This window comes from Netta rufina, assembly GCF_964035555.1.
Source record: "Netta rufina genome assembly, chromosome: 4".
NCBI lineage: Eukaryota > Metazoa > Chordata > Aves > Anseriformes > Anatidae > Netta > Netta rufina.
Genome location: NC_140127.1, coordinates 36833322 through 36845182, shown reverse-complemented (window position 1 = coordinate 36845182; position 11861 = coordinate 36833322). Strand labels below are relative to the sequence as shown.

Sequence of the window (11861 nt, the reverse complement as noted above, 5' to 3'; positions counted from 1 at the left end):
AACCAAGGCACGGAAACAGCAAATGTTTTTGTTCTGAAAACTGGTGTTGAAGATTCAAAATCATTTGCCTCTGTAATAAAACCCAATCACCTATTTTCCCTCTAGCATGACTTTAATAGTTAAAAATGACATCTGTGCAGTGTATTTTATTTGTTCACATTACCCTATTTGTGGTTAAAAACCACTTTATCTGACAGTTTAAAAGCATTCTTTTAAAACAAAAGAATTAAACACAGCTTCAGCTAAAAATCTGCAAGTTACATGGATGCAATATACAGGAGTATAAAAAATCAACAGTATTCTACAGAAAATATTCTCAAAACAGCAAACAAAGATTAGGCATATAGGCATGATCCAGAACTGAACAAATATGAATTATAAAACAGCTAACAAAATAATAATAAAAAAAAAATCCTGAATATCTGTATAAAAGAAGCAAGGATTCAAAGTGCAGGTGCTCCCGTTTTCATTTTAACATATTATTCAGTAAGCTGATACAGGATACTATTTATTTTATATAAAGTGACAGTGTTCTCAGTAAGACTTAAACATTCAGTTACATTATCTTGCAGATTTTTTACCTTATTTCTACTTTACACTGTTGTAAATGAAGACTTATGCAATACAGGTTTTTAACTTCTTAATCTAACAAGGATATAATAGGTTGGTGGTAAAGGTTAGTTTTAAGAGCTAAGCTATTTTTGCTGTAGATTCAGCTATAGATTTATTTTTTTAAAAACATCTTTCATTTTTTTAAAAGGGACTCCACCGATCTGTTTAGGTACCTGCATGCACTGTATTTGGAGCACAACAGCAAGGCTTCCAAGTCTACTTGTTAGGAATACAGACAGCTCCAGTCATGGCCATGCTGGAGAATTTCCCTTGGTGGCCACTGCTGGGGAAGGACTTTCCCTCTGCTGGGTTTGGTAAAGCTGGAGGTGGCTGAACCCAGAGATAGACAAATGGGCTCTGAGTCCTGTTGGAGCAAAAATCATCACATTTAACCACATTTGCCTGACATGCCAGCTGGACTTGGAATGCACTTCTCATTTCTGAGTGTACCATTCTCATGCAGGGAAAATTATGATCCAGGCAGGTATCAGTGAAGTGATTTTTCATGTATTCAAAAAATAAAATTGAAGCATGCATTAAAAAATGTTACCCTCTTAAAAAAAAAATAGTTGTATGAAATAAAGTTATACTTCTGGAATGCTGCCTGGAACTTTATTTCACCCCGAAGTCCTATTCAGGTTGACAGTGTCCCTTTAAATTTTAGGTACTTTCTGTTTTTGTTTTTTTTTGTTTTTCTCCCAATAATCAGATCTCTACATATGTGTATTTTAAAAATACACATAAATATCGGCATTAAGTTTATATATAGAAGTTAAGAACTAATCTTTACCATTTTATATTGACAGCAAGGTTAATAATACACACACTTCACTGACAACTGTTATTTTTTTTCTGTACTTTGAATAAAATTTGCATTCGTGTAACATTTCCCACAGAAAGAGTGATTATATTTCAAGATAATTAAGTTTGCACCCCAACATTTTCACATTAGTGAAAACAATTATATTTTGAAAATACCAGGGCCTGTGCCAGGTACTAATAAATACATAATAAAAAAAATAAATAAAAAACCCAACTGCCCTTTATCCCGACATAGTAGAGATTTCATAGTCACTGGCCGAGGTTATTGGTTTACCCATCATCCTCACATTTTTAGCATTAGTAATCCTAGCCATCATGGACACAGGCTTGTCAAAGTACCTAACCAGTGCTGGCTCAGTCAAAAGGGAGGCTAAAAATTGTTCAAAGGTGATGGCCCAGTCTCTGTCAATGCTAGTGCTTCTACGAAGAGAAGTGGTGTGGTTGCTCCGTACTAAAACGGTGTCTTCACCGATGTCCTCGCAATGCAGCTTTTCTTCTTCGTGTGAACCTGCACTCAGTACCGAGTAGGAGGACATTGAACTATCATCTTTTGTATCGTCATCGGAAATGAGCATGGAAGAGCAGGCTCCGTTGTCCCTGGGAGAAGAGTCTTCGAGCTTAATGTCTTCCATCTGCATGCCCAGGGTGCTGTCGGTGCAAACTGCCTCCTCATCGTTGGTAGCAAGGCTGCCTTGGAATGGCTTGTGCTGCTCAAGGGGGTACTGCTGGCTGTCTTTTTTCTGAAACAGCTCGCTCTGAATAGTTTTGCTGCAATTGTTACTGCTGCTGTCTGTCTCTTTTGTGGGCTGCACCGTGAAGAGCTTACCAACTTCACCTATCTCCAAAAGCAAGCTTGTCACAGCAGCAGTAGCATGGTACAGATCTTGCTCATTGGGGTCTTCACTGAACATATTATACATTGTCTTGCACAGTTCAATGAACTGTCCCTAAACACAGAGGGAGAGAACATTAATGAGAGAGCAGAAAACAAATTCAGCTTTTGAGATCTAGTATATCAGTTTAAAAGAAGTTTTGAATGGAGACAAGACACAATTGTTTATATGATTAAACTGAAATTGAAAATACTCTGTGTATAGTCTAGAAAGCACTTTCTATGATTAGACAGCCAGATGTGCTGCTGCCTGCCTGTCTCAGCTATTTACAATAAACTGCTGGTTGTTCCTTACAATATATGACTAATATATCTCTCTGCAGCCACAGGAGGGCAACAGAGGGTGAGCAGTGAGGCACAGCATTAATTTTGGTGGCTTTTCTTGTTGGAGGAATACTAAGTATAACTAGTGGCTTGATAAAACTAATGACAAGTAATGAGAAATGAAGGAAGTGACCGGCAGTACTCTCTTAATTGGCAGTGGTAACTCAGTTCAATGCAAGCCTTTCAAAATTCAAAACTGACTAATAGGAAGGAGATTTGCTTAGGGCTACCTGAAGTAAGAAGTATTGTTCTAGGAGTACACCTTCCCTATATGCTCTGTAAGGAACAGCTGTCCCAATGGATCTTTATCCTCCTTCACTGAAATAAATCTAATGCGAAAAAGACTGACAGTATGAATTACAAAATGCAAAATGCTTCTTGCATGTAATGTGTATTAGACATCATGTGGTAGCTGGTAATACTCGGTGTCCTATCACCCTTTGTCTGGAGATCTAAATAAAAAATTATCATTCCTATCTGTGCATCTCACTTTTAGGATGTTTTGGGAGCTGAATGCCAGTATGTTGAAGACAACTAATGTCTACATTCAGCTGACTGCTGTGTTGTTTTTGTTTTTGTTTTTTTAAAAAAAGCATCTGCCTCAAAATAAAACCTTTAATTAACATGAATGTATGAATATTTGTACGTATGCAAAAAAAAAAAAAAGTTTAAAGTTCATTAAAAATACGTGTCAGCAGAAGTACCTGATTCAGCCTGGGCAAGTCCTTTGAGTTTTTTGCTTTGGATTTATTCTCTTGGCTCCACATTCTCAGGTAGTTTCGATTCTCTTGTGAACTCTTCTTGCCTACTGTCAACAACGTAACCAGAGATGCAGAAAACTCCATGAAGAAACCTTACATTAATACTTTTTTCCATTTTCAAAAGGAGTGTTTTGTCAAGAGATGAAAGATGTATGCATACCTTTGTCTGTTTTCAGACTGACTGTAACAAACCCATCGTCTACTCCCTGTTTGTTCCTGCTGTCTAGGCCAACAACTAGGAAGCAAAGGGGTGGGGAGAGAGAGATTAGTGTAGTCTTAGTTGCATATATACATTACATGTGTACAGTGTAAAATAAAGAAAATGTTCACACTACAGAAAACACAGAGTAAAAATGATGAGACTAAACCACAATTTTTGCTTATTCTTAAATGTCCTCACAAATCCCTTATAATAATATAACACAGGGACCATCTTGGGTTTTGTTTGTGTAGTACAACGATTATTAGCTTGTATTACCACAACCCAAACAGCACCTAAAGAGAATCAACTGAACTACATTTTAGTATATCTGTTTGCTCCAGTTTTTAGAATTTCCTAAGTTCTGTGATCCGAATATATCATGAAAGCTGATATATTTATTGCCATTCTCCATCAAGAAATATTATGCAGCAGTTACCACAAAATTAATTCCACAGTAACACACTGATGACATTATTCTGAGAGCATTTCTCGAAAGCACAATCCAGGGGACCCCTTAGCATAAACACACGCCTCTAAGGATACCAAACTACATACAAAGGCCACATACTTCTTTTTACAGAAAATAGTTCATTTACAGTGTATAACCCAATAAAAAAGTAGCTTTTTAAGAAGGCATGGTGTTTGAAACATGTTTTGTTCTTTTCAGGCCCAAGACGAAAAATGCCTACCGTGCGTACATTCTGGTGTAATGTCTTCAAAAAAGTACTGTGTGGCTTCAAAAGCAGAGTCTGGCTCTTCTTGTTCAGGGGATGGATCTAAACAATATCACAGAACTTTATTTCATTAAAAACTCAACACTTTAATTAAAAACTAGAACGTATTCCCATTGGTGAGAGTTTAGAATTTCATTTTCTAGAAGCAATAGAGTGAGGATGTGAAAGGTTGGGGATCATCCTTATTCAACTCATGGGAAATGAATCAACTGGATCTACTACTACCTTGTTATCGTTGCTCTGCTACCCCCAAATCCATCTCTGTCGGATTCATTAGTAACTCTTTGCCTTCAGAAGCTGGCTTTCCTGTCTTCCCAAGTCTAACTTTCATTACATTCTTCTGTGCAGCTCAGCATGTCCTAAAAAGGATGTGAACCCTTTCCTAGCTGGCAACAGTCTATTGTGATTTGGTATGAGCTTACCAGCTCCTGAATACCAGAACAGACATAAGATAGAAATGGACCTCTTCTGCTCCATAAATTTTTATTTGTTTGTTTCTAGTCAAACTAGTGAATCACTCAAGCCTACCTCCAGCAAACCCAGCCACGAACAATCAAAGCACAAGGAGTGAGCACACCTGTGAAATGATCTGGATTTTAAAACAGTCTCTTTCTGAAAACATTTGGACCAGGCCAGTGGGGAATGCTAGAAGGGCTGGGGACAGAAACAAGTAACCAGGGCACACAGGAAAGCTTTAAGCTACCTTTACTGTTAAAGAAAGTGTATTATGGTAACAAACCCTAAAGAACACTGTATTTGTTGTGCAGGGTGGAAGTCACCAAGCCCAGGTAAACTTGCAAGAAACCCATACAAATGGCCTTTTTGTGACAGGAGCAATAGAGGAATGCATGGTGCTTTCAGACTTTCTAAATCCATTTCTGACTAAGGCAACAGATCTCTTACTACTGCATAAACAAATAAAATAATTTATACAAATTAATTTTAATTGGGACAGCTAGTTGTTCACAACTCTGCTCCAAATTTCAATTCTCACCAAAAAGCAAGCTATTTTAATATAACTTACTTACCAGGCAAAACATGCATTTTATACAGCAGCTTTAGCTTCTCTGTAAGATCTCCATGGCATGCTGCACCTAAACAGTATTATATACAATATGTTAGTATTCAATATTCAATACCATTCTATTTATTATTGCTACAATATTGCATTTACAAACTACTACGTTCACTCTGGCAAGTGCTATACTCCCTTTACAGCCCAAGACAGATCATAAAGCAATCATTTGAATTCTAAGATCATACAGCCTGTGGTAGAAATACCAAGAAAACACAGACCAACTTACTTTGAATTTTATACTTCAACCTTAGGTTCTTCATTAAATGTCTACTTTGTAACTCTTAAAAATATCCCATGGTCATCATATTACTACTAAGAAAGGCCTCCAGCTAAAAGTTAAGAAGACATTTTTGTGTGGACTTAATCTTCATAATATGAGGATCCAATAACAACTCACATGACTTCATGTTTATGAGGAAAAAGAAAAAAAAAGAAATTCAAGCAAACACTACTCATCATCCAGGAGCTGAACTGATGTTTATGCAATACCCTCTATCGAAATATCCACTTCAAATCCTTTCTTTTTGGCCTACACTAAAATTAGATATATGAAATCCAAGCAGTTTGTTGCAGACTATTGTATTAATTAAGTTGATGGTAGTTATTTTTAAAGTACTGAAATGACCTATAACAAGACTTCTTCATAAATCATACTTTTAATGACATACAAGTCATAAATAAATTAATGAAATAACATTCATTAACAAGGTTAAGCAGAGACTTATTTTACCTTACAGTGTCAACCGACCTCTGCTGTGCAAACTACAACAAAGTATGAATTGTACAATCCCAGTCTATAGAAAAGCTTATGATTGCAATAAATACGCTTTAGGCTGAAGAAATAGTTGCATCTACATCAGCCATTTTGCTTGTAACCTGGTGCCTTTTCTAAGTGCAAAACCTCCTTATGTTCATATCTGGTATACCACACTGTGCAGATGATGTTTTCTCTTCTGGTGAAACAATGCCTTAGGTTATGCACACAGGTACCATGTGATGTGCTACACTGGTAAAGGTGACATGAAATAACCCAAGCACAGAACAGGCTGCAGGTCTGAGTCCTCCAGCAGTGGCTAGGGATGCATTCAGCGAAATACATGTAGGATTCAGGGCACAGGGTATCTTGTGACATCTGTTGGCTTCTTCTTCTCCCTGTCCTCAGGTGTGATGAGAATTGAAAAAGCTCAAGTGTCATTGCTTTTTTTCTTTTTTCCTCAAATGGATCCATGTGTGCTTCCTAATATTAGGCCCTTTTTCTCCTCAAAACGTACGTGAATAAAGAACACAGTGCAGGACAAGATGCCATCTGGATGCTCTTAGAGATAACCCTCTGGGTCTCTCCTGGAAATAGGTCAGAAAGTTTTTGCAGAGGGAAGAACAGCTGACTGGCTAGTCTCCTTCGGTTACACTATGCAGGTGTCAAGTCCTTTCTGCACATGTCATATGTGCACAGTTTTTCTGTCTTCTTTGAGACAATTAGCAAAGTAATTAAACAGGTTAGAACTTTATTCTGTTAATATAAAAACGAGTAGCAACATACAAACGTTAGCCTTAGTTGTCCCTCTCATGAACGCATGTAGAGGGCGCAGGGTACTTGTACAGCAGTTAGCTGACACAAGGCTCATTGGAGGAGAGGTGAGGTTAACACACTGCTTTCTCAACATTCTCCTGCCACAAACACTTCATGAAAAGCTTTTCAGAAAAAAAAAATACACTCAGGTACTCCTTGAGACACATTTTTCTTGGTGCTGACTTCTTTGTGAGATCAGCAAAAGCTGCAAGCACTAGCAGTTACTGAAAAGCTGGAATGGCCACATGCTCCAAGAAGGGAGTATTGCACAGAACCAACCACTTGATGGGAGGTAGGGGGCCACTTTGAGTCCACGTGGAAATCTCCCTAGTTTACTGGGATGCTGAGTCAACAACAGATGAGTTACAATCCAGCATGGTATGGGGTTGCAGGTGAGCTTCTTCATGAGTAAATATCCCAAACTGCTCATAACTAAGGATGACAGCTGTTTCTGAGCAGCACAACTCCTACAGCAAACTCATCAAGACACCTGTTTTGTTTGAACTTCCAGTAACATGATACAGGGTAAATGTACAGCAAGAAATGCTAGGTTTTTTCATCTTTGCTCAGCTGAGGCCTTAGAAGCACCTGAAGTAAGAGGTTCTTGAGCTGTTCACTGCAAGGTTTATGAAAAGGATTCCCAGTTACAATTACAACTCTCTCATATTCCAAGGATTTCATGCTGATGTGGAAGAAAGAACCATGTGCTTGTGCTAGCACATAGAACAGCCCTTCATATTTATGTTTCATGTAGCTGCTGGAAGGAGTCAGTAGCAACAAAGAAAGGCTTTTAGGGAGCAAATCCTTGTGGCTACATGCATTAAAGCCATTGAAAAACAGTAGTGAAAAGGAAATGCGTCAGAAGCCAGGGTTGCGTCAGCAGGCAATAAGCATCCTCCAACATGGTCCAGGACTAGGAAGCACATGAATAGGATGTTTGTTTAGGAAAGAGGAACTCAACTAAGCAGTGCCAGAGTCGGATAGTGCTGTTTAGACACAACAATAAGAGAGGATGCTGCCACGGGTCACCTTCAGAATACCCATCCCTCTGAGTACACTCTCCAGGGCAGTGACAAAGAAAGGCCACACAGTCCTCTGTTGAGAAGATGGGCTTTCCTCCAGCAGATGCTACCCTGTATTTGGGTAACTCTCCTAGCCCAGGCATATTAGGTGGATGAGGCAGACTGAAGCAGCTGTTGTTCGCATGGAAAAATAAACTCAAACAAATCCCCTGCTGTTTTTATTGACCGCTTTCTTTGTCACCATGAATGTGTTGCTTTATGGAAAAAAAAAGGGGTGGGGTTGAGGTTGATTTTTAAATTTCAACATATGCCACACTGGGCTTGATTTCCTGAAAACTGTGTTTTTGTTAAATGAGCAGTTTTGTCTGCTTTGCCCATCAAAGGTTTTAGTTCAGTCATGTTGACTTATGTTTATTTCTGTTCACAATGTTCAATATTGTTCCTTGTTCTTGTTACTCATTATTTCTTCAAAAAATTCTGTCTGAACCAGTAACAGGCTGATTATTACTAACAGCATCCTGCAAGCACTAACCATGGGTCATGTCTCAGGAGGCTATTAGGGCTACCTGGCAAACAGTCTCTCAAGTACAATTCAGAAATGCATCATGGTGCACTGGTTTTTGTGTGCAATTAGTTTTACTATCACATAGCTATATTCTATAGCCACAAAAGAACAGGTATTACCACTGGGGTAAAGAGGTTTTATTGCAAGGCTGCATTTGCAGCACTAATGCTTTAATGTTCTCACACTCTTTAAAAAAAAAAAAAAAAAAAAAAAAAAAAAAAAAAGAGGTAGCAAAAGTGTTAGATGGGCAAGTGAAAGCACGGTGTGCAGTTTTCTGGCAAAAAGCTGTTCTCCTTGTACAGCTGCAGGCATTCATAACCGCTGCTCAGAAGCAACCTACTCTCCCCAAGGCAGCTCCTCTTGCTTTCTGATGCCAGAGACAAAGAAAGTCAAGGCTTTGGGGGATTTTTTGGCCTTACTGGCAGGAGGGGAAAAAAAAAGTAAGCTTTCTCCTATCTGCTGACAGGACTGCTTTCACCACACGGTCACCTCTTTCTCCTCTGCCTAGCTGGGACAATGCTTCCAAACCCTGTTCTATTATCATGTCAGCTTCTGCTTTACAAAGGGTGGTGGCAGTTTTGTTTTTGAATTTAATGTCCATCGCTCCCTCTCTCCTATCCTGTTTCCAGTTTTCCTACTACATAGAATGCAAAGACTTTCCTGTTTCTCTCTGGCTGCCAACACTGCTTCTTTCTTCAGGGGCAAGCAAAGCCAACATCCTCATTCTGTCCTCCCCCTGCCCCACATATGTGCATATAAACTTCTCAAAATTCATCTTGTTTCTGAACAGTCAGGGGAACAAATGCTGCCTCTCTCCTTTTTCTAAAGCTGGCAGCACTGATAAAAGGTACGCACTCCCAAATTTCTGAAAAAGTTTAAGGAGCAAATGACAGAGTGCAATATAACTCAAAGACCAACAGAAAATTTTTTGTTGTTGTTGTTTTTTAAGAAAAAAAAAAAAAAAAGACTTCCCAAAAGAAAATACTTTGATTAGAAGTAACCACACCATTAAGCACGCAAGCTGCAGGACATTTTTGTGAGTCAGTTATCAGGGAAATCCAGACAGGTGTGCACAGAAAATATATGACAGTAGTATTTTGTGAAGTAGTGTTTTTTTTTTTTTCATTTCACCTTTATAAAATGCAGTCAAAAGTGAACTTCTACAAAGTTAGAAGTTCGCTCTGAGAATTCATCTTTCATGCATCACCACTTCCTTCAGATGGTATCTTGAATTGCTAGCCCTTCTTCAGAACCAAGCCCACCTACAAAAGGTTGCATCAAGGTGGAATAAAGCTAAAGCAAAAACAAGTCAGTTGCAGACTGGACAGAGGCTGTAAAGGGCTCCAATTAAGCCAAAAAGCACTTTGGTGTGTTGGCACTGATGATGTCCCACAAGCATCCTCTTCTTAGATTAGGTCTTTTAGATGCACATGTACTTCAGTGGCAAGCAGAAAGAACACAGCTAAAACGGTCACGTAAGGTATCACTTTCCACCAGAAGCTGAGGAATCAAGTGGAAAAGTAGGCAAGTCTTACCAATCACAACACAGAAAGACACCACCATCCTTTTTGAAGTTTTTGTTTTCTGTCTGTTCTCACCAGCACCCACTGAGTATAGAAAATCATGAAAGGAGAAGCTATTCATTACTTTCCTTCTTAGATAATCCTGAGAAATATTCTGTGGGCAACAGCCTAGAGATACCTCCACAACAGAAAGGAGGTTTCAGACCTCCTAACGACAAATGGTTTAGTTGCCAATTCATATGAATTAGCTGTTTTTAGAATCCAGAGAGAGACACTTTTTGTTACAGGCGCAGACTACCAGAATTTTCTTCTTTGGATTCATAAGGTTCTAAGCGAAGCACTCCCTTAGGAATTTAAGGGAGACCTACAGCTGAGCTCTCAGCTAGGCTTCCTGGAAGAGCTGTGAACCTCACTTGAACCACATACGGGGTACGGGCATGAGGCTGTGACCATCACACTGTGGGTGCACAGAGAACCACAGTGAAATGCACAGTGTGGGCATCGGGTCCTAACGGGTATGTAGTTCTTGTTCGTGTGCGGTTCTTCTCCCAGTGCAATACACCACTGCCTAATTTAGATGCACCTACTGAGTCCAACCTGAACCTCTGTGGGAACCACTGTCACAGGCATGATCAAGTTAACTCCACAGTAGCATGCACAGCTCTTAAAGCACAGGTGGACTCACTTATGCAAACTGGCATATGTCAAACTCGTTATCGGATGACTAATAAAACATCTGTTTGTGACAGACTGGATCCCCTTTAGAAACAAACTGATATGGTCATATTATTTCAAGAGTGCTATGAATTCTCCTTACTTAGCCCAGACACGAATTCACGGAAGTTGATGAGCAAGTCTCCATTTTCATCCAGAAGCCTGAATAAGCGTGCAGCTAATACATCTGAATGAGTTCCACATGCCCAAGGAAAGAGAAGAGCAAACATCCCCTTGAACTGTTCAAAATCAATACGGTACTGCTCCAGATAAGGCAGGCTGGGATCATGCCGGTCAATAGCATTGCTGTTTCCTCCCCAGTAGCAGCTAGTCAGATGTTCTGCCTGGACACAAGGCAAGCGCTGTGAGATTCTCATCACCTCTGTAAACAACTCATCACTTAGCAATGATAAAAGAACAAATCTCTTACATGCACCCTCTTAACACAAGACTAGCAGATTATTTCCATCTACATAGCCCTTGCAATTCTGCAAAAAGAGATTTCTCTTCTAACCAGCACAAAGTCACTTCCCTCTACAAAAAAAAAAAAAAAAGGAAAAAAGATAAAGTAAAAGTTTTTCTGCCTCACATATGGATGAAACGTGAAATACCTGTTCTGAACTGAGCAGTAAGCAACTGTGACTTATGCATATACACAGGCACGTCATACTCAGTCACCCCTTTCAACCTCACCACACAAAGTCAGGAAGAGGGGAAGTCTCATGAAATCTTTACTTCCAGAGAATATGTAAACCAGTATGTACAACCAATTACTAAGATATCACTACGTGCCACTATATCTCCATACAATACGTTAAAGCATTAACAATGACAAAAATCAGCTAGTGTGACATGAAAGTATCAGTAATAGAATAAAATGTTTCCATGATCAATTCTAAAACTTAGGCATAGAGAGACATACATAAGTTTCTAAAAACTGATCAAAAACCTCTATATTCACTTTTTTGTAATATCAGTTTACATCAGCATATTCCTTTTTTTCCCCCCCTCAGACAAATCACTTAGTGCATTACTTCTTTCC

General features: G+C 39.0%; 1 protein-coding gene across 1 annotated transcript in view; it reads right to left on the bottom strand.

The window, feature by feature from the left end:
• Window positions 1-237: 237 nt before the first annotated feature.
• The window catches only part of TBC1D9 (TBC1 domain family member 9), a gene marked incomplete at its 5' end in the record, with an annotated part of 51250 nt that continues 39626 nt past the window's right edge, over window positions 238-11861 (bottom strand). Inside the window, 6 exons of the mRNA XM_084286112.1 lie at window positions 238-2381; window positions 3355-3458; window positions 3572-3646; window positions 4303-4389; window positions 5376-5441; window positions 10923-11163. Coding sequence (XP_084142238.1) covers window positions 1656-2381; window positions 3355-3458; window positions 3572-3646; window positions 4303-4389; window positions 5376-5441; window positions 10923-11163 — 1299 coding nt within the window. The 3' untranslated portion in view covers window positions 238-1655. The remainder of the gene's footprint in view (window positions 2382-3354; window positions 3459-3571; window positions 3647-4302; window positions 4390-5375; window positions 5442-10922; window positions 11164-11861) is intronic.